The sequence below is a fragment of the Mus caroli genome, unplaced genomic scaffold, assembly GCF_978045245.1.
Source record: "Mus caroli unplaced genomic scaffold, Mus_caroli_1 scaffold_11, whole genome shotgun sequence".
Taxonomy (NCBI): Eukaryota; Metazoa; Chordata; class Mammalia; order Rodentia; family Muridae; genus Mus; species Mus caroli.
In genome coordinates this window covers 118,763,584-118,786,729 of record NW_028227266.1, presented here as the reverse complement: position 1 = coordinate 118,786,729, position 23,146 = coordinate 118,763,584, and the positions used below count along the sequence as shown (strand labels likewise).

Genomic DNA, 23,146 nt, shown 5'->3' with positions numbered 1-23,146 from the left:
GCAATGAACTTAGATTATCAACCGTAGTGACAAACACCTTTACTCACTGAGCCGTCTCTCCAACACCCTTGTTACTTCTTTTGATAAATGCATTTTGAATCAATACAAGCTACGTTAGATCCCAAGGGTATTTCTTTTGCCATGGGTCTCACAAGAGTGTGGTATTAGGACAGGTCCAACAGATATACCATGGACAGTGTGTTTCACTGTCTGTAACTACAGCTCTGGTCTCAGCAACAATGTATATTCCAAAGGACTATTGTAGCAACCTATGCTGTGGACTCTGGCAGGTGCCAGGCCCATGGTTTTTTGTTCTTCCTCCCGGCTGTTGCTGCAGGAGTAGGTTTCCTGGCCCTCATATACACTCAGAGTCTTGGTGATCAGTATCGATTGAAGGTGACTGTGTGTCTAGATGCTAACTCTTGGGGCTAGAGAGATAGATAAGTGGCTAAGCACACTTGTTTTCCAGAGGACCTGCTTGCAATATATACACACAGGACCCTTTCTACAACATGAGAAGCATACAGAATATAAAGTCTGTCTGTTCCTCCTGTCCCTTGTCAATTCTGTGCCCCAAGGTTCTGCTGCGCCAGTGTGGTATCCCTTTCTGGTCTACCCCACAGACAGTTGACACCTAAACCCTGACTTCCAGGCCACTATCCCTTGAGAGTGAGCCCCAGGGCAAGCTGAGTTCCATCCTCATTCTGAGAGCTGTCTTTCTGCCACACGTATCTGAGCCACGGGTGAAGATGGAGGAGAGGTACTATCCAGTGATCTTCCCAGACGAGAGGAATTTCCGCCCCTTCACTTCCGACTCTTTGGCTGCAATAGAGAAGCGGATTGCCATCCAAAAAGAGAAGAAGAAATCCAAAGACAAGGCAGCAACTGAGCCCCTGCCTCGGCCTCAGCTCGACCTAAAGGCCTCCAGAAAGTTACCTAAGCTTTATGGTGACGTTCCCCATGACCTTATAGCGAAGCCCCTGGAAGATCTGGACCCATTCTACAAAGACCATAAGGTACTTTCTCATGCAGGTGGGGAGTCCCCTCCCCGGCTCCCCATGTTCACATGTGCACTGCTGGTTCTCTGAATCCAGTCTTGGGGTCAGTGGGAGACAGGCACACCTCTTTTCCTTTGCTACCACCCCATCTTTGTAGCTCTTACCTGCTTCCTTTAATTCATGTGTTGGGGAAAGAAAATGAGGCTGACTCTGAAAGGTTAAAAGGTCACCACTGGAAACAGCCATGTCCAAAAAGAGCGTGGTGGTCAGTCAGGGCAGGAGGTCAGGTCACTGCTTGAATGTAACTCCAGACAAATGGCTACCCAGATCCTCACTTCTTGTATCTAGAGTGGGGACAAGTGTCTGATCTCCCCACTCCAAGGCAAGACACGGGAGCACTTTCTAAGTTGTAAATCCAACTGACATCAACATTTAACGGCACGGGGAAGGGAAGGGCTACCCTTTTCAGCAAGAGCATTACCTCACAAAACATTTGGACCGTGTGTAGGCTTTCTAGGCTGTTAGGTGAGATTAATGAAGGTCAAGTTGTTCATTGATATAGAGTTGGTGCTCGGCCATTGAAGGCTAAATCTGAGTTAGTCAAGTGCGTGAATGTGATTCTATGCAACCCCTCACAGCCACATACGAAAGCCTCCATGGTTTACCTATGACCTCTAATTCTGTTTTTATGTTCTTTTACATGTATTTATTTATTTATTTATTTATTTATTTATTTAGTGTGTGTACGTGTGTATGTACATACCATGGACACGTGTGTAGAGGTCAGAGGGTAATGTTTTCGGAGTTGGATCTCTCCAGCCATACGCTCCTCGGGATCCACCTCAGGCTGAAAGTGTCTTCCACTGCTGAGCCATCTCACCATCCCTATATGGAATTCTTCTTTTTCCAAATTAGTTTTTATCTGTGTGCACGGGTGATTTGTCTGTGTGTGTGTGTGTCTATGCACCTACCATGTATGTGCAGTGCCCACGGAGGCTGGAAGAGGGGATCAGATACCCTGGACCTGGGGTTATACATGGTTGTGAGCTGTCATGCAGGTGCTGGCAATTGAACCCAAGTCCTCTGGAAGAGCAGCCAGTGTTCTTAACCACTGAGCCATCTCTCCAGCCCTCTCGGATGTAATTCTTGCTGGAAATTCTAGAATGACTTCAGAATGAGGAAGTCTGATTTCTGGGCTCTACTTGGCTCCTTGAAAGCCTGGGCTGTGAGCTCCCCTTGCCCCGAGAGGACTCCCTCTTTTAAAAGGTCCAGAGGACCTTGCTGTGTCACCATAGTCCAGCAGAGGTTGGAAAGTCTACCTCATCAAACCAAGGCTGGGAGCCTGGGGAAAATTTTAGCATAATGACCGTGATTCTAAGAGCATCTTTTGCTGACACCGTGCCCTCTCGTGACCTCTCAAAGAGTCGTTGCCTGGGTGCATGGTCTGTAAGTGGTAATACCAGAGTTTCCAGACCAAATGGGGATGGGCCATTTAGAGGAAATTGGGCATATATATGGAAGGGACAGAGTAGAGAAGAAGGAGACAAAAACAAAACAAAAACAAAAACAACCCACTTCCTCATTTCTCCTTTCATGATGCCCCAGAATCCAAGGAGCCTCTTAGAGGCTTGGTTGTCAGAGGAGAGTTAGTTGAGAGAATTCTCTTTGCCTTGGAGCTGGGTAGGAAGCCCACAGGATAGGCAATAGCTTGTGAGCTGTAGACTCCTGGAGGGCAAGCTGTAGTTTTAGGGCCACCATTTTCTAACCTGGGCTTGTCCTTTGACCTGGAAGGCAAGTTTTGAACCCTACACACCTGTGATCTCATGTGGTATGTGGGCTTAACAGAGAGATGAGAGCGCTCTACCCTACAGAGGAGGAACCCAAGGTTTTTGAAGTCAGACAACTGGAAACTAATGTCAAGAGTTCTCTAGTTCTTGGCAACCTAGCCTCCTCCCCCCTCTCCCCCCAGCAACCTAGCCTCCTCCCCCCCTCCCCTCAGCAACCTAGCCTCCTCACCCCCCTCCCCCCAGCAACCTAGCCTCCTCCCCCCCCTCCCCCCAGCAACCTAGCCTCCTAACCCCCCCTCCCCCCCAGCCCCCATCCTTTAGAGGCTCCTACAGAGAAAAGAGGTGGAGCTGTGTCAGCGAGCAGGTAGGAGGAGCTGGTCCCTATCCTTCTAGTCATTAAAGCCCTGGCAAGTGTTGTTAAATTGTTAAATGCACCATTAGCTGAAATATTTAAAGCAGTGAGAGGAAGCTCCAGGAGAGCCAAAGTACACAGGAGGAGAACTGTACTGTCCCCCCTGTCATTGGGGGTGATTGTCCTCAAAGAGAAGGTCATTCTCTGCCCCGCAAATGGTCTTTTTACTCAAAGGAAGGGCACAGAGCTGTTCTAACAAGTCTTGGGCTCATAAAGTCCCAGCACCAAAGGAACCCCGTGGCCCATTTCATATTGCTATGGAGGTTAAGACAGACGGACACTCTGGCCGTGCCTTCCCAGACAACGTTATACATCACACCGCATCACACCTGGTGACCTTTTCCCTGGAACACTCTGCATTTATTATATAACCAGTCAGTTAATTAATTTGTGTGTGTGTGTGTGTCATATGATGTCTTAGCCCATGTGTGAAGGTCACAGGACAACTTGCTAGAGTCAATTCTCTCCTACCATCATATGGGTCCCCAGGATTGAACTCAGGCCTTCAGACTCGGAGGCAAAGCACCCTCACCTGCTGAGCCTCTCACCAGCCCCTGTAGTCGTTGGAAGGTTAGAAGCAGACTGGTTATTTCATTAGAACTGCTCAGACCTGCTGCTTAACCATATAGTCTCTTTGTATCTTCTTTTTAATGGTAGTATTTTTAAGAGGCCTACTATGTGTGGCTGTTCAAGCTCAGTTTCTGGGTAAGTCTCCTTCTGCTCCTGACTCCACACATACACACTGTGAACTTCAACATCAAAGATTTGCTTGCCCAGATATGGCGCCATACCCTGCTTTCTAGGGCCTCAAAGCTGGGCTCTCCAGTGTGTACTGTAATGTTAACGGCCCACACAGCACAGTGCTGATCTTGAAGCCAATGGCAGCAGTTGGCCTTCGGAGTCTCAAGGTAACTGGTCAATAATTCTGCCACCAGAGACTGCCATAATTAGTCAGGGCTCCAGACATGGTTCCCTAGAACTTTCTCTAACAGGTCTCAGACGAATGTTGTTTTGCTGGTGTGTTAATTTTTGTGCTGTGATTTCTTCACAGACATTCATGGTATTGAACAAGAAGAGAACAATCTATCGCTTCAGCGCCAAGAGGGCCTTGTTCATTCTGGGGCCTTTTAATCCCGTCAGGAGCTTCATGATTCGCATCTCTGTCCATTCATATCCTTCCTCTAAGTCCAGCCTGGGAAACCCGTGCAAGCCCCAGGGGTCCATGTGTCAGGGTCTCGTAGCTCAGGCTATCCTTGAAATCGCTATGTAGCAGAAGATAACCTCAAACTTTTGATCTTCCCACCTCTACCTCCCCAGTTCTGGGATTCTAGGAGCATGCCTCCGCACACAGTTTACGCAAAGCTGGGGGTTGAACACGGGGCTTCAGTATGCTAGGCATCCAACCAGCTCCAGCTTAGTGGAAGCGAATAGTCTTTGTTCCCGGCACTGTGTGGGATTGTGAGTGTCTGAGCAGCTGTGGCCCCGGGAGCCTCAGCTTCAGGAGACGTGCCCAGAGGCATTTGAGTCTAAGTGAGCACAGAAGAGGCTAGGCCTTTTTAGGGGGAAGGCCAGTGTGGGTCCTTACACATAGTTCCTGGAAACAGGGTCTGTGGTAGGGACTCTTATTTAAGTGGTACGGTAGAGAAGAACTCTCTGGAGAAGGAGGAAAGGCAAAGAGGAAGGGCCCAGCAGTGGTGCCCAGGGGTGGTGTGCCTGCTTGGCATGTAGCATGATCTGGGCTTTGCCCTCTCCCGCTGCCTGGGGTGGGGGGATGGGATGAGGATGAACCAGATATGGCTGCACTTTCAGCTAAGTCAGCCTGAGCCTGACTCTGCGGGGAGTTCCTAGATCACATGGCGCCTGGGTCTCATGTAGCCCAGGCTAGCTCAGACTCTCTGTGACCCGAGGATGATGTAGAACTATGGATACTCACCATGCTCAGCTCCTTGGTGCTGGGATCTCATGTGAGCTGCCATGCTTTGCTCATGCAGTGCTGGGGTCTGAGGCCAGGGCTTTGTGCATGCTGGGTAAACACTCTTTCAACTGAGCTGTAACATCCCCAACCTAGGGCCAGTTAGATCTATATCAACAAGTTCTGCGGAAGGGTCAGTAACTCTCCCTAGGAGGAGGCTGCTGTCTGGTAGGGAACCCTCTCTGTAGGTGGGGACAGCACTGAATTGTCCAGAGCCGGCTCTCACAGGGAAGAGATGCATGCAGCACGCAAGCAGCTCAGAGAGAGATACCCACCACACTGGTAGTGTGTCGCTCCTGCAGTGTCTGTGCCTTAACCTGCCCTGGCCACAGTCTTCAGCATGTTCATTATCTGCACAGTGATCATCAACTGTATGTTCATGGCTAATAATTCTTCTATGGACAGTCGTCCTAGCAGTAACATTCCTGAGTGAGTATTGTCCCTGCATCTGCAAACCCTGAAGTCTTTCTTTTTAAAAAGCTAGCTAAGGGGCTCTGGATGTGGCTTTCTTGGTAGGATGCTTGCTTGAAACCCTTGGTTCCGTTCCCAGCACTACAGAAATGTAGCACAGAGGTACACGCTGTGGTCTCAGCACTTTGAGGTAAGGCTGGAGGGTCAGAAGGCTCAAGGGTGTCCTCAGATAGATATCGAACTTAAGGTCAGCCTGGGCTATAGTAAAACCCCTCTCCAAAAAACAAAACCAAAAAACCCCAAACCCCAAAATACCACCCTTCAAACCCCAAAAGTATTAAAGAATGACTGTCTTAAATTGGAGTTGAGTGGAGAGTAGGGGTGGATCTCACCTCCCCAACATAAAGGCAGAGTCAATTTAATTTTGTATATAAAAATAAAATGTCTTTAGAAGAATTAAAAATACTTGTAGCAAACAACACACATGAACTTGTAATTATTTATTCTTTGGTAATTTCATACCTGAATTACATAGATCCTATGCCTTCCCTCTGGGCACATACTTTTTTTTTTTTTTTTTTTGGGGGGGGTTTTCGAGATAGGGTTTCTCTGTATAGCCCTGGCTGTCCTGGAACTCACTTTGTAGACCAGGCTGACCTCGAACTCAGAAATCTGCCTGCCTCTGCCTCCCGAGTGCTGGGATTAAAGGTGTGAGCCACCACGCCCAGCGACACATACATTTTTGTGTCTGGATTTTAAATGGTTTTCTTTGTGTCCACATTTGCTTTATGAGAATCTATTTTGATCAATATATGGTAGTTTACTTGGTAAACTGTAATTACTCAAAGCCTCTAGTACTTTACCCTTAGCTTCCTCATTGCCATCTTTTTGTATAAAGCTACCTTTAGATTATTATTTTTCTCAGGATAGATGATTGGAAATGGTTTTCCTGGATCAAATATGTATCATAATGCTTTTAAGTACATATTCTTATTTTCTATTTATATTTTGCTTATATAGTTAACATGTCTACATTTTATTTATTTATTTATTTATTTATTTATTTATTTATTTATTTATTTATTGGCTTTTCGAGACAGGGTTTCTCTGTATATCCCTGGCTGTCCTGGAACTCACTCTGTAGACGGCTGGCCTCGAATTCAGAAATCCGCCTGCCTCTGCCTCCCGAGTGCTGGGATTAAAGGCGTGCGCCACCACGCCCGGCTACATTTTATATTTTAAGTACACGTTCATATTCCAAATACTTTCTGAGACGTCTGTGTCTGCTTATTCTTTCACCATAAGCATAGGAACCAATGAAATCACATTTTACATCCAAAATGTTTCCCTTCTTAGCCAGGCACAGTGGCAGAAGTTTGCAATCCTGGCAGCCAGAGGGTGGAGCAGGATGGTCAGAAGTTTGAAGGAATCCTGGACTACTTAGTGAGACTTGGTCTAAAAAAATTGTTTTAAAAATGCATATATTTCATGGTGGCTGGAGACAAGGCTGAACGGACAGATCACTTGATGCTTTTGAAGAAGAGCCTGGCTTAGGTCACAGCACCCACCTCAGTTAGATCGCAACTGCATATAGCTCCAGCTTTAGGGGATCTGGCGCCCTCTTCTGGCCTCTAAGTAACCTGCGTGCATGTGCACATGTCCACACATATGTACACACATATACATAAATAAAAGTAAATCTTTAAAAATAATATTTTATATGGGTCATGACAGCACTTGTTGTCCCAGAACTTTAGAAGCAGATGCAGAAAGATTATGAGTTCAAGGCCAGTCTTGCTTACATAATGAGATTATGTGAAAAAAACTTTAAAAAATATTTCTTTACACTGGGAATTGGTGTGGTACATCACTTTCTGTCTTTTACATTTAACTCTTATTTTTCTACACTTAGAGTATTTATTTATTTTATTTTTAATTAGAGTTATAGACAGCTGTCACACTCCATGTGGCTTCTGGGATCTAAACTCTGGTCCTCTGGAAGAACAAGCAGTTTCCTTAGCCACTGGGCCGTCTCTCCAGCCCCTCTGACCCTCCTATTTCGATTCCATCTCATTAGCACTAAGACTACAGGCATGCACCACGAAGCTTGGTTTATGTGGCACTGGGCTTGAACAGAGGGTCTCATGCATGCTATGCCAACACCCACCTCCGAGGCCCATCCCTTGGTGGCTCCTTTCTTTCCCAGTCATTTATCATACCCATTCTTTTTTATGAATGATTTGCTTTGTAGATTCGTCTTCATTGGGATTTATGTTTTAGAAGCTGTGATTAAAATATTGGCAAGAGGCTTCATCGTGGATGAGTTTTCCTACCTCCGAGATCCTTGGAACTGGCTGGACTTCATTGTCATCGGAACAGCGTAAGACTGTTAAAGATTTTTGTGAGAGGCACTTGGCGGGGGTGGGGGAGACTCGCTTTGCGTCTTTTGGGGCTCCATGTGGATCTACAAGAACAGCGGTGTGGCCTGAAGTTGTGTGGATCTCTGAGCGTAGAAATGGTTAATCCAGAGGAAGCCACTGTCCCTTGTGTTGCGTTCTTACCCATTCTGCAACCAGCTGTGGCTCTGACATGCCAGGCTCTGTAAGCTCAGGGTTGTAAAAACAAAACGCAGAGCAACAGAAAAGCCTCACGAGGCTCACAGTTCAGGGGTAAAGAGAGGATTAATGCTAGTCACAGGATGGTTGGTGGGTTACCAGGATAGGTATGTGTCAGAGCATGGGGGGAGAGCCAAGGACTCTGGCCAGTATCTCTGGCTACAATGAGATCACAAAAAGTTTTGTTTCGGGTTTTTGTTTTTTTGTTTTTAAAGTTTGGGCTTCTAAGTTTAATGTTGAGTGAATTGTGGTGGTGATTTCCCACTTGGGGCCTTTGTGTTAAAGCCCAATGTGTGTGTGTGGTATGTGTGTGTGTGTAGTTGGGGTGGTGGTGGCAGAGTCTGTATTGGTAAGGTGGGAGCAATCCCAGAATGTCCACCTGCTCCTCCATCTTATTAATCAGGCAGGCCTCTCAATCAAACCCAGAGCTCACTGATATGGCTACTCTGAGTGACCAGCTTGCTCTGGGGATCCTTTGCCTCTGCTTTCTGAGGCTGGAATTACAGGTGGGAGGCCATAAGGAACTCCCATCCAACATTTATGTGAGTTCTGGGGATCCAAACTTTGTACCGTGTGCTCTCAGGCGAAGTGCTTTAACCAAGAGCCACCTCCCCAGACGTCCCCCCCCCACCCAACTTTTCTTCCTATGAATGTGCACGGAGGTCAGAGGACAGCTTCCAGGAGTCTGTTCCCACCTTCTGTCTTGTTGAGATGGGACACCTTTTGCTTCGATTGTACCACATATTCCAGGCTAGCTGGTCTGTGAGCTTCCGGGTGATCCTCCTGTCTCTGCTTCCTGTAGGACCATAGGACTGCCGGAATTACGGATGTGTGCCACTGCGTCTGGCTTTTTATGTGGGTTCTGGGCATCGGACTCAGGTTGTCAAGCTCAGATGGCGTGCACCGTTACTCGCTGAGCCACATCCCCAGCCTCTGAGATCCATTTTGAATTAGTTATAGATGACTCAGGCTGAGTATTGAGACTTTTCCGTACGGAAACAAACAGTTTTCACACCTGAGTGATGGAATAAATAAAATAAATCAAGCCAGCGCGACCGTGGTACATCTGTTGAAGGTATTTGTGCCAGACATTGTGGTTAGCGCTTGGCTTGGGTTTTACTCATTTCGGTCACAGACGACACTAGAGGGCGCTATTCATCTCAGAGTTTTACATTTGAAGATCACTGCTTGCATGCTCCTGGCTATTGAAGATGCCCTGATTTAGAGATTAAGGGCATAGGCTCCAGGCTCGGTTGGTAAAGTCCTTGCTGTGCACATATAAGGTTCCTGGGACTGAGCCCACCACCCACATAAAAGCAGCTGTTTGTGGTGCCTTGTGTTTATAATGCCAGCTCTAGTGAGGCAGAGACAGAAAGATCCCCTGCTTGCCCACAAGCTAGCTCAGCCCAACCGGAAAGCTCTGAGTTCAGTGAGAAACCCTGTCTCAAAAAAAAGTAAGGTGTGTAGCGACTCAAGAAGCCACCTGGTGCCAGTCTCTGCCCTCCGTGGAGATGTGTGATGTAACCACACTGAGCCGCCCTGGGCTCTCCCTGTGTTTTGTCTTCCAGGATAGCACCTTGTTTTCTCGGTAACAAAGTCAATAATCTTTCCACTCTACGTACCTTCCGAGTGTTGAGAGCTCTGAAAGCGATTTCTGTCATCTCAGGTAAGCCACTGGCTCTTAGCTAAAATGCTCGTTGGCATTAGAACATTTCTGAGCCAGGGTGATGGTGATGGTGGTGGTGGTGGAGGTGGTGATGGTGATGGTGGTGGAGGTGGAGGTGGTGGCTGTGGTGGTGGTGGTGGTGGTGGCAGTGGTGGTAGTGGTGCTGCTGCTGCTGCAGAGATGGCCCCACAGGTAGGACCTCTAACTGCTTTCCCAGAGGAACTGGGTTTGGTTTCAAGTATCCCAGCTGAGCAGTTCACAGCCAGCTACCTAGTTTTGCTACTGTGGATGACACCATCTTAAATGTGGGTGTCAGATATCTCTACTGTGTGTTGGCCTCAGGTATATATACACACACACACACACACACACACATATATATACCTGATATATATATATACACACACACACCTAGGAATGGTGTAGCAAGATTGTATGGTGGTTCTATGTTTAGTTTCGAGTATCCTCCATATTGATCCCCACTAATAATATACAGAGATTCCTTCTCCCTCCACACGTGTTCTTATTAGCCCTCTCTTGACTCTTTCCATCTCTCCTTCTTTCCCTCAATTTTTCAACCTCTCTTCCCTTCCAATTCCCTTTCCATTGCTTCTCTCCCTCCCTCCCTCCCCTCCCTCTTCCCCTCCCTCTCTCCTTCCCTCCTTCTCTCCCTTCCTCCCTCCCCTTCCTCCCCTCCCTCACACCATTCTTCCCCTCCAACCCCTCCCTCCTCCCCTCCCTCCCTCCTTTCCTCCCTCCCTCCCTCCCTCCCTCCCTCCCTCCCTCCCTCCCTCCTCCCCTTCCTCTCTCCCTCCCAAGCCAACACTCCTATAGGGGTGTCCAGAATCGAACCTCCAAGCAGTGACTTGTGCACTGACACACTCATGTCCCCTCAAAAAGGTGTTTTTCTTTCAGTGAACTTTCAGCTTGCTTTTCCCTTACAGCTATGGGTTCTGAGCATTTTTCTCATACACAGACCAGCCATTTATTGTTCTTTTTGAAATAACAGGAACCAGTCCCATCCAAAAGAACCCAGCATGTTACTCCTCTGAGGTGGCATTTGAGGCACTGGGATTTTTTTTTTTATTCCCTGGACCATTAGCACAACCAGAATTCATGGCCAGTCCCTGAATGCACTTCTCACACTGAAGGAAAAGTGAATTTTTTTTTTTAAAAGAGTTTGATTTGAGAAAAAGGGCTTGATAACCTCAAAATTTCCCATTGTTCTTCTGTTTAAGACTGTATCAAATCACTCTATGACAGTATCATTTTTAAAGTATGATGTGAAAAATTAAATACATTGAACTTAATTTAAATATGTTTCTTATTTTAGGACAGTGGTTTCTATACAGGGAAACACCATCTCAAATAAACAATAAATGAGTGAAAAAAATAAGCAATTAAATATTTATTTTTATTGAATTCATTTGTCTACTTAGTCATAGATGATTTTATTAGTGCTTAGCTTTCTGAGTTCTTCTTAGCTTCTCTGACCCATTCCTCTATCAGCTGTGCACTGACAAAGGTCTGTCCTGTTCTGTCTGTCAGTCTGCTGCCTCCCTCCCTGCCTTGCTCCTGTGCATTGCTCCTGTTCCTGGACCTGTCTCGTCTCCCGAGCCTTCGGCATCTTCTCCCCCCACCCCCCCACCCCACCCCCGCCTACACCTGCACTGGGAATTGCTTTCCCCTGCTTTTTTTTTTTCTGATTTAGAGATTTGAGTCTTACAGGGAGGTCTCTAATCCGTCTTGAATAGATTTTTGTTCAGAACTTCAGATTTATGTTTGACATTCTGTGTGTGGACTTTCAGTTTCCCCAGCATTGTCTGTTGCAGAGATAAACATTCCTTATCTGATGTTTGTCTCTGACACATTGTCAAAATGAGGTGGCTGGACCTGGGTGGCATTATTTTCCGGTCCTGCATTCTCTCTTGTTGGCGACCACTTGTCCTTTGGTTGCCTCATTACTATGGCCCTGTCGTGCATTTTGAAATCAAATGTGCTGATTCTGACATCATTGCTCCTCCATGCAGGACCCATTGCTTTAGCTGTTTGGGGTTTTCAGTGCTTCTGTAGGAATCTGAGACTGTTTAGTGGCATTGTGTGTATAACTTGAAGGGATGGGGGATTTAGGCTTCATACCAGACAGTTCAGCGAGGAAGGGAACCTCTAAATGCTACAAATCGGGGCTTTTCCTTCCCTTTGCTTGAAGACTCAGTCCAAAACATTTGCTAGTGCACCTCAAGATAATCTCGTTTGTATCTTTGGTATCTTTGCCTTGGATGTAGCACGTGCTCACTAATATTTCTCCAGTGAGTTGGTGAATAGAAAGGAAAATGCCTTAACATCACTGTCAGTCTAAGCCACTCCTCGGGGACATTTCCACTATTTAGATGTAGTCACCCTCCCTGCCCTAGCATGTACCTCTGTTCCACAGTACAACTATACCTTATAACCCTTCCAATACCTTGACAGTTGTCAGTAATTACTAAATGTTACCTCCAAATCTGTGTCTCTCTCTAGGGTGGGCTTCCTGAGACCCCCAGCTGGGGAGGTGCCTTCGAAGCCAAGAGAGACTCCTGCATCTGTCTGACACGCCCCCCTCCAAGTTTTCTCACTGGCTCCTCAAAGCAGCCCCGAGGCAGGCAAAGGGCAGGGTTGAAGACTTAGGGTTCAGTGCTTTGGTAGTGGCATCTAAGGCTAGGCACTCAGGGCTTTGGAATCGTTAGAAGGTCACTTCTCAATGCCCAGCCTGCAGCCGACAGCCTCCCAGGCCTTTGTTAAGCTCTCCTTGGCCCTTGCCCGTGTCTGGTCAGGGGCTGAGGGATGTTTCTCCCCAAACATCTCATGCCCTCAGGTCTGAAGGTCATCGTGGGTGCCCTGCTGCGCTCCGTGAAGAAGCTGTTGGACGTGATGGTCCTCACTCTCTTTTGCCTCAGCATCTTTGCCCTGGTTGGTCAGCAGCTCTTCATGGGAATCCTGAGCCAGAAATGTATTAAGGACAACTGTGGCCCTAACCCTTTATCCAACAGTAAGTTCCTGCTGTTTACCCTTTGTTTTTGTGCATGCTTGATTCCCAGCTACTCCCCACTCCTATGGTCTGATTACTCGGTCCTTAGGAGCAGGGCCAGACTGTCCACCCTGACACACACACACACACACACACACACACACACACACACACACACACACACACAGTGTAGAGAATTACCTCATTCTTGGAGTTTCTCTGGAAAAGGAATGTCTCAAAGCCAAGTTCACAGAGCAACAGCTGCTGCCTTTCAGATCTCAGCTCACTGCCATGGTTCTCAGAGTGAGTTCAGAATGCCTGGATTTGGCCAGAGGGAACCAGAAATTTCTAAGACCCTTCCCTCCTCTCAAGTGTTTATTTATTTTGCGATGCTCTGTGCCTTGCTTCCTCTGCCCTGAGATCCAACTTACCCCCCTTTAATGAGCCCTGAACCTCATGTTGCTGTTGTCTGCTCACACCAGTCATAGCTGAGTCTTGTCCAGCTTTGCCCAGGGCTGGCGGCCTCCGGTCCATCTGGGGTGGGGACAGAAGGGTGAGGTGACAGTAGTGATGGTCCATTCTCCCATCTCTCCATCCTTCTTTCCTTCCTTCCTCTTCTCTCTCTGAGGCTCCATTCCTTGATGGATGCCCATGTTGATCACTTCAGAGAATTAAAATCCAGCAGCTTGAAGAGTAGTTTGGCATATTTGCTATTCTTTTTAATATTAGTCTTTTTCTTTTTTCTAAATCCAAATCTGTGGCTTTCTTCTCTTAGAGGATTGCTTTGTAAAGGAAAATGATAGCGAGGACTTCATAATGTGTGGCAACTGGCTCGGCAGAAGGTAAGAGGTCTAGACTGTGTCCCTCCAGGTCAACTATACCGCAAGTTTTTGGGATATGAGCACATAGTCTTCGTGTGTTGACTAGTACAGAGATTGGAGTTCCCAGTGATGAGTTTCCTGTGTCTAAGCAGGTTTATTTATTTTCCTTAGTTTTCAATTATTATTTTTTAATTTTATTCATTTCATGTGTGTGGGTGTTTTGCTCATATGTCTGAGTACCATGTGCATGCAGTACCTATAGATGCCAGAAGAGGGTGCCAGGTCCTCAGGTGGCTGTATACCAACATGTAGGTGCTGGGAATGGAAGCTTGGGTCTCTGGAAGAGCAGCCAGTGATGGTAACTCCACCTTAGGCTCCTAACTTTTGCTTTTAAAGTCAAAGTCTTATTACATATTACATTACATTATTCATTATATTCCCCTCAAACTTAGGATCCTCCTGCCTCAGCCTCCCAAATAGCTGGGACTATGGGCATGTACATCCATGCCTGGCTTACACAAGCTTAGATTTGTGTTATTTAAATGAAAATTACTTTTTAGCTGTGCTGTGATGCCACATGAGAGGCAGTGGATTTTAGCACTTGGGAGGCAGAGGTAGGTGGATCTCTGAGTTCAAGGCCAGCCTGGTCTACAGACCAAGTTCCAGGACAGCCAGGGCTATGCAGAGAAATACTGTCTTAAAAACCCAACCCCCCCACCCTCCCCCACACCAGACAACAGCAAATCATTTGCAAGTGTGGCTACTAGGGTTCTTTTCAGTTACTTGGAGTTGGCAGCTCGCTAACAATAAGTATGTAGAAAATTCAATGATATTTCAAATTTATGGAATGCATCTGTGAATCTTTCACAGGTGAGTAGTTAAATAAATAATAGGACTATAAGACCCCAAAAGGAATTCCTCCTTGTCTGAGCACAGGATATTAATCCACAAGAGAGCAGGCAATATTCTTTGAGGACGAAGCTTCAGGAGGTGGGTAAGGCACATGCCCATGGCTTTGTTAGAATAGACACGTGTGCATGAGTGAAGAAATCAATGTGTGCTTCTCTCTCCGTGTAGAGCTAGCTGTGAACTGTACCTGTTGTAGGCAGGACCCAGGGACTAAGGAGGGAGCCTTAATAACTATTATGTACATATTTTTTTAGGCTACAACATTTTTATTTTAAATCATGCAAATCACCATTGGCCCAACGTTCATTCTTTTTCTGTTCTTTTCTCTAATTTCATTTTTGTTTTTCAATTTATCTTTTTATCCTTTGTTAGTGTCAGTCAAGTATATAGTGAATTTCAGGGGTTTCCACACTGCCCTCCTTCTTCTCCTCTGAAACATGTCTTCTTTTCAATTTATCCCCTTCTTCCTTTGTGGTGTGTGTATGTATGTGTGGTATGTGTGTGTGGTGTGTGTATGTATGTGTGGTATGTGTGTGTGGTGTGTGTATGTATGTGTATGTATGTGTGTGGTGTAGTGTGTGTATATGTATGTGTGTATATGTGTATATGGTGTACATGTGGTGTGTGTGTGGTGTGTGTATGTGTGTGTTGTGTGTTTATGTGTGGTATGTGGTATGTGTGTGTGTGGTGTGTGTATGTATGTGTATGTACATGTAGTGTGTGTATGTGTGGTATGTGTGTGGTGTGTGTATGTATGTGTGGGGTGTAGTGTGTGTATATGTATGGTGTGTGTGGTGTGTGGTATGTATGTGGTGTGTGTGTGTGGTATGTGTCTATATGTGTGTGTGGTGTATGTATGGTGTGTGGTGTGTGTGTGTGGTATGTGTTTGTATGTGTGTATATGGTATGTGTGTGTGTGTGTGTGGCATGTGGTGTGGTATGTATGTGGTGTGTGTGTGTTTGTATGTGTGTGTGGTGTGTGGTATGTGTTGTGTGTTTGTATGTGTGTGTGGTATGTATGTGGTGTGTGTGTGTCCTACTGAGTTTAATCAGGGTTGCTTACAAGAACAAGGCTGGGAGTTTAGCTACTGAGTACTGGAGCTTACAGTGGCTATGACCCTTCCTTGGCGACCACTAACTGTCAATCTTTGCTCATGGAGACGGTGGGACCTCTTGGGGGACTCCTGTTTCCATGATGGGATGTTGACAGGTCTGTGCTGGCTCCTACAGCTCCTGGGATGTGGGTCTTTATATTGCTATAGTGACTTGGACCTGCATTTAATCTTTCAATGAACACCTGGCTAATATGATTTCATCACTGACCCCTTAGGAGGGTCAGTGAGTGTCCTTGAGGGAATGTCAGGGAAACTCAGCAGGCAGAGGCGGGTATGGGGAGGCGGCCATTCTCTGTTTTCTTGAGTAAGTTGGGCTGGGGGTGGGGGTAGTGAATCTAATCTTTTCTTGATTCCTTTGTCTCCAATATTTAGATCCTGCCCTGATGGTTCTACGTGCAATAAAACCACATTTAACCCAGATTATAATTATACAAACTTTGACAACTTTGGCTGGTCTTTTCTCGCCATGTTCCGGGTTATGACTCAAGACTCCTGGGAGAAGCTTTATCGACAGGTTCCTATTTATATTCTCTCTAACTCCCCCGATCCGTTCTGACTTCCCTCTGTCTAAACAACCCGTTTATCATGTATTTAAGACCTTTCCTCCCGTTCCTCCTCTGTCATCTCTTGCTTATCTGAGTTGGATGTACGATTGAATCCTGCTTCAGAGATTGTGTTAGAAACTCTAAGACAATGAAGCACCATGCTGGAAATAAGAGCACAAACTCTTTCTTCATGCATTACCCACTGCTTGCACTTCCAGCTTTAGTGCGCTCTCTCTCTCTCTCTCTCTCTCTCTCTCTCTCTCTCTCTCTCTCTCCTTTTCTATTTTGAAAACTCACAAACATCACTGAGAGAGTGATGGGCAGTCAACTCAGGGAGATTGGCCTCTCTGTGAATGTACGGCAGTTCCACTGCAAGACAGCACCTTAGGAGTTGCTGTGTCACTGGGAGGCTGGACTCGGTGGCTGTCTTGCCTTTTGGCTTCTTTGGATCACAATGGATCAAGAGGAAGTACCGTGGGCCACAAGGGGGTGGGGGGTGGGGTGTTCACTTGCGCTTGCAGGTTTTGAGATCACACGTGCATTTCTTTTGCAAGACAGTGCACTAATACTCGGTCATTCACAAAGCTCACTCTTAACGGTGCATTCGGGGCTGGAGAGATGGCTCGGCTGTTGAGAGCACTTGATCCTCTTGGGTTTCTAGCAGCCTGGCATCATACAGCTCATGACTGCCTGTCACTCCAGCCCTAAGGGACCTGACACCTTTTTTTCTGTCTACACACACACACACACACACACACACACACACACAGCAAACACTGTTGCAGTCATACATATAAATACATCTTAAAAAAAAAGAACCATGTGATTGAGTTATAAAATATTCCAACATATCTGATATTGTAAGTAAGTTTACGATTTTGTGTTCAGCTCATTCGTAGTTGCCCTGGGCTGTGGTTAGACACTTCTGCTGGAGACCCGAGCACGTGCAACCATGTCATCCTGTTGGAGTGGGGAGGGTACGGCAGATATTATATGCCGTGTTCTGCCCCTTGCAGATCCTTCGCACCTCCGGGATCTACTTTGTCTTCTTCTTCGTGGTTGTCATCTTCCTGGGCTCTTTCTACCTGCTTAACTTAACCCTGGCTGTCGTCACCATGGCTTACGAGGAACAGAACAGAAATGTCGCTGCCGAGACAGAGGCCAAGGAGAAGATGTTTCAGGAAGCCCAGCAGCTGTTGAGGGAGGAGAAGGAGGTAGGGCTTAGACAGTAGGGGCTGCCCCAGGGGCCAGTGGGAACCCAGAGACACTGTGAGGGAGGCTGAAGGTGGCCTCTTTGGTGCCGGGCCTCAGTCCTTTAGTGTCCTGTGTTTTACTGAGGATTTGAGCCCTATGCAGGCCGGCTGTGTTGCTGCTGTTCTCAAACGGGTCTGGACACAGGGTTCTGGAGAGTGTGGTCTCAGTGCTTATTGAATTCTGGGAACTGGTACCATCTAAGAACTCATACCAAATTACTGGCTATAGACTGTAACTTATTTATGTGCACACGTAGGCTCTGTGGCGAACCTTCTTATGCAAATCCGAAGACATCCTCCTCTACTCGGGAGGGCTGGGGCTCTATCACCAGAGGAGGAGGTGTTCCTCCTTCCCGGACCCCCAGCCTAGCTACTCGCCATCCCAGGAAATTTCCCTGCCATCACATTCTCTCCTCCGGTCCTGAGATTTTTCTCGGTAGTAACAGTAGTTCTACACTCTGCTGTCTTCTGCATGCCTCAGATTTGTCCCATGGAATCCCATGGCAAATCCTCAGCGCCCCCAGGTATAAATATACGCTGAGTCCCTAGCACATTCGAGGCAGTTGTGCTAAGGATCAGTCATGGGGAAGCATGAGAGAGTTAACCCTGCCTGGGACAATAGCAAGGCCTGTGTTAAAAACAAAAAACAAAAAAACCTGAGCCACACACCAGATAAATGACAGCTCAGCTACACATTCAAATGAAGCAGGGGGCCACCTAAAGGGTCCAGTGTGACAGAGACAGCAGAGTAGCTCCCTGAGGTTGAGGTCATCTGCGTTTTCACAGGGAGGTATAATCTGTTCACTAATTGCTTCTGCTCTCTCTCAAAGGCTCTGGTTGCCATGGGGATTGACAGAACTTCCCTTAATTCCCTCCAAGCTTCGTCCTTTTCCCCAAAGAAGAGGAAGTTTTTTGGCAGTAAGACAAGAAAGTCCTTCTTTATGAGAGGGTCCAAGACAGCCCGAGCCTCAGCGTCCGATTCAGAGGACGATGCCTCTAAAAACGTAAGTCTTCTCCCGGGACCTACAGTATGACGTGCCTCCAGGAGAACGGCTCTGCAACAATTCGACAAAGAGCTCCTCTCTTCTCCTCTCCTCTCTGATCCTTTCTCCATCGGTGTGCTTGTGCACACACCCTGCCCTCTCTGTGGTGATTCTGGTATATGTGTGAGCAGTCAGTCACAGTGTGCATGTGAGACTTATGTTCTCTGTCACCGTGACAAAATTCCCAGTGGAACAACTTCAGGGACCAAAGAGTTATTTTGGTCCAGGTTGAGGGACTTCCAGTGTGTACTGACAGGGAAGGTATAGCTTCATGATTGGCTCAGACTAAGTTAGCAGGAGAATGAGGCAGCATGGTGACCAGTCACATTGTGGCAAATGACCAAGAAGCAGAGAGGTGGAACAGGAGGTATGGCCTTCAAAACCCATGGTGGCCCATGTCAGCCAGCTAAGCACCATGCTCCAGAGGGGTCACAACCTCCTAAAAGTAAGACCACCATCTGGGGACAAGGGACAAGGTCTTTAACTCACAAGCCTATTGGTTATTAGATTTCTGAGGCAGCCTAGAGAGGTGGAAGGTAGAAAGAGATCAGAGTCTGACCTTCAGACAGGGCTGTGTTTATTAGCACACACAGTGAGGGGCAGCATTTCTTCTGCAGGAAACTGAAGAGTCTGTCTGGAACAAAGCTGGCTGCCACTCTTTATAGGGGCAGGAGTAAGTTGGGGGGCTTGGGAATAAGGAAATTGTGACAGCCATAGGGGTCAGTTGTGCATCTTTCCCGCACACTCTCTCCTTCCTAAAATGGTTTGCACAAGGTAAGGCAGATTATTTTGTGAGACATTTCTTTCTGTGCTCACTGACAAGCTGGGCAGTCATCTGTGATCTCACAGGAAGGAGGCACGCTCTCATCTCAAATCCTTAAAAAAAGGGCATAGAAAGAGATAAATAGAGAGGGAGTCAAAAGAAGCAGGGAACAGGATGTCAACTCTTTAACCGTTTTGAGGTGAGGTGGGTTACTGTTAAAGGGGCTTAGTTCTGGGACCTAACGAGGGTGTCCTTTGGTCACTTAGCAGGAGAGTCTTAACTTGACTCACTGTCCTTGGATCATGTGATTGCTGTCATGCATTTCTGGAGAAACTTTAAAGAAAAACATCCGTAGGGGATTGTAAACAGTTGATTTTGTTACAGAGAAAAACTGAGAGATTGCCAGGGAAGGTGGGCAGAGTGGGAGGAGTCGGGATGGGAGAGCCAGAGTGAGCCGGTGAGATGAATGGGTACAGCATTGGCTCAGGGTGATGGTGACCAGTCAGTCCCTCTACCAGGACTTCTGGACCAAAGTGAGCAACAGAAGCACCAGGGAGTGGCAGGGTATGAAGAAAGGGAGCCAGGGAAAACACTGGACTCCTCATAAGAATTGTATCTGAGCTGGGGTTTCTCCACAGCATCTGAAAGGTATTTTGCTACATGTATCAGCAACAGATGGAGCTGTGGTAGGGTGAAAGCCACTGGGAAATCTTACGTGAAACATTTTGTTTGGTGGGAGAGATCAGTGAGTAAAACATTTAAAAGGCAATGTAAAAATGTCAAGTATGGGGATGATAAGGAAAGACATGATCAACGGGAGGAGACAGAGTGGGAGGGAGCCAAGGGCCCACGCAGAGGGAGGCTTGTGGCTGACTTCCTGTCTGGTTCCTGTGCCTCACCTCAAGCATGTTTGGGTTTGTTGGTGTGGAAGCAGTTTATGGAGGAGGGAGCACACCCTCAGCGGCAGTCAGGTCTCCTCTTGGCAGCAGCCAAAGAGCCCAGGTAGTTCTGGAGTGTGTTGTGAGACACGGGTTATGTAAGGAGGGCTTCAGGCCAGTCTCAGTTCCGAGTCCTGCAAACAATGCCCACAGTGGCAAACAGAGGGAGGAGTTGATGTCCCATGTCCCATTAGAGCCTCTCGAGGGTCATTTTCGTGACCTGATTTCAGTGGGTCATGGGCACTGATCTCTGCTTCTTTCTCGCTGACAGAAATCCCAGAACTTGGGAGGCAGAGGCAGATGAATCTCCCAGTTTGAGGCCAGCGTGGTCTATAGAGCGAGTTCCAGGACAGCCAGGGCAACTCAGGGAAACCTCAAAAAACTGAAAAGAAAAAAATGTAAATACATAGGCTAATGATAGCAATCCCAACTGGGAATGGTTCTCCTCCTATCTGCACACAACGAAACGTCTTTGCCCTGGGCTGGCTGGAGGTCGATGCCCTTCTTCCTGTCCCAGAGTCATAAAAGGAGGCTTTGGAGAAAACTTCTAGACAAAATGCTTGGATCTAAAGTGGATAGGCCAAATCCCATCTCCAGAGCTCACTTTTCAGTAAGGTAATAAGTGTCCATTTTCTAATGTGATCTATGCTCAAAAGACATCTGTAAGACTGAACTCAGAGATCTACATTATCTGTAACGTGTGTGTGTGTCTGCAGACGGAGGCAGACCACCTGAAAAGCTTAACAAGGATTTTTAACTCTCACGAAGACACCAAGTTATTAATAATACAATTACCTATAGCACTGAGGCCAGAGAACAGAAAACTATTAAAATACAAGCCAAAGTGCCCAAGCTTGTCGAGGCAGAAGCAAAGATGCATCAAATTAAAATACAAGCCAAAGTGCCCAAGCTTGTCGAGGCAGAAGCAAAGATGGATCAAAAACACAGGCATGGGGCTGAAGAGATGGCTCAGTGGTTAAGAGCACTGGCTGCTCTTCCAGAGGTCCTGAGTTCAATTCCCAGCAACCACATGGTGGCTCACAACCAGCTATAATGAGATCTGGCACCTTCTTCTGGTGTTCAGGCATATATGCAGACAGAATACGGTGTCATAATAAACAAACAAACAAACAAACTTAAAAAAATGACTGTTATTTAGGGAAAAAAGACACAGGCAAAGGAATCTCAGGGACAGAAAGACTCCATATCTCAGTTACAGGAAGCGGGCTCAGAGACCCAACAGAAATGTCTGGCGTTCAGGCTGTGGCACAGTGGGAGTTAAGTGACCAGGATGAGAAGGCTTAAGATGAGCCGGGCATTATATGGGAGGAGAGGTCTTGAATTCCATTTTATTTTTTATCACATATCTAAATCAGTTTAGATATTATAAAGGAGAATTCTGAATTTGGGCCACCAGTGGTGGTCACTCAATGCTTATTGAGGCCAGACTGGGCCAAGAACAAGTGAACCTGATCTGAGATCTGCCAAATGGAACATTTTTAGATTAGCTACAGGCAGGCAAGGGTGTGTCCTTTGGCACAGACAATTTGGAAAGGACAGGGTGGCTGTTGGCTCACTCTGAAGCAAAGCCAAAGGCATCAGAGGGCAGGTAAGCTACCCTAGCAGACGTTCCTGGGGGAGAGTCGAGTGTGCTATGTGGTCAGGAAGAAAGCACACGGTGGAGCTGCTGCCACCCAAGTTAGCTGGAGGCTGAACCCCATGGAGTTAGGTTATTAGAGTCTGTCTGTCTGTCTGTCTGTCTGTCTGTCTGTCTGTATCTCTGTATCTGCCTTATTTCTCTCTCTATATATAGATTATAAATTTTAGTCCATCATTGGTTACAGATCGCTAGGGACCAATGATCATAATTTTGCTGTGTTTTTGACTTGTCATGTAACAGGACAGAGGGGCCTGGGGCTATAGAGGAAATGCTTGAGGTGAGGCCCTGGGACATAGGGATAGGGCAACTAAACCAGCAGCATCTGTTTGGTACAAAACAACCTAGAAAAGACCGGAGTTGGAGGAACAGCAGTGAGTTAGTAGCAAATCAGAAAAGATCCCCAGGAAAGTAGTGTCTAAGTCCAGTGGGATTCACCAGGCAAAAGGAAGAGCAGGTGTGGCCAGTGCAGAGAGCAACATGTGTTGTTGCACAGCCAGGGTCTGGAAGCAAAGATGGGCAGGAGAACATGGCCCATTAAAAAGCATGTGTGTGGATGTGTATGCACATGAGTGTGTGCGTGTGGATGCATGTGTGTATGTTCGTGCGTTTGTATGTATGTGTTTGTGTGTATTTGTCTGTGTGTGCATGAAGGTGCATGCATGTGTGTATGCAAATATGTGAGTGTGTTCATGTGCATGTATGTGTGTGGTTGGGGGATGCTGGCAAGAGCCTATATTTGTAAGTTGGGAGCAACCCCAGAAGGTCTTAAAGCCAAGCCGAGGAGTTCATTCAGTCTATGCAGAGGGGAGACCTGGGAAATGTGAAGCGTTTGAAGCAAGAGATGTGTGGTTTAGTTTTTGTGTGTTTGAGTCAGGATCTTATTATGTAGCTCTGGCTGTCCTAGAGTTTGCTATGTAGATCAGGCTAGCCTCAAACTCATAGAGATTTCCCTACCTCTGCCTCCAAAGTACTGGGATTAAAGGTGTGAACCACCACACCTATTTTTAAAAAAATATTTAATTTTTCTCTTTCTCTTTTTTCCTTCCTTCTTTCTTTCCTCCTCTTCCCTCCCCGACTTCCTTCCACACCTTCCCCTCCCTCCCTTTTCTCCCTTTCCCTTCCTTCTCCCCTTCCTCCCTCCCTTCCTCCTTCCCTCTCTTTTCTCTGAGGTCACATGTGTGGCCCTGGCTGTCTTGAAGCTTGCTATGTAGACTAAGCTAGTGTCAAATTT

The 23,146-nt window shown here is 46.8% G+C and overlaps 1 protein-coding gene across 1 annotated transcript in view; it reads left to right on the top strand.

Annotated features, from left to right (window-relative positions):
- Positions 1 to 749: 749 nt before the first annotated feature.
- Scn11a (sodium voltage-gated channel alpha subunit 11) overlaps positions 750 to 23,146 on the top strand; it is a 71,641-nt gene continuing 49,244 nt past the window's right edge. The window contains exons 1-10 of the mRNA XM_021173441.2: positions 750 to 1,016; positions 4,249 to 4,367; positions 5,500 to 5,598; positions 7,832 to 7,960; positions 9,764 to 9,861; positions 12,716 to 12,889; positions 13,644 to 13,710; positions 16,086 to 16,227; positions 17,275 to 17,472; positions 18,342 to 18,515. Of these exons, the coding sequence (XP_021029100.1) occupies positions 750 to 1,016; positions 4,249 to 4,367; positions 5,500 to 5,598; positions 7,832 to 7,960; positions 9,764 to 9,861; positions 12,716 to 12,889; positions 13,644 to 13,710; positions 16,086 to 16,227; positions 17,275 to 17,472; positions 18,342 to 18,515 (1,467 nt within the window). The remainder of the gene's footprint in view (positions 1,017 to 4,248; positions 4,368 to 5,499; positions 5,599 to 7,831; positions 7,961 to 9,763; positions 9,862 to 12,715; positions 12,890 to 13,643; positions 13,711 to 16,085; positions 16,228 to 17,274; positions 17,473 to 18,341; positions 18,516 to 23,146) is intronic.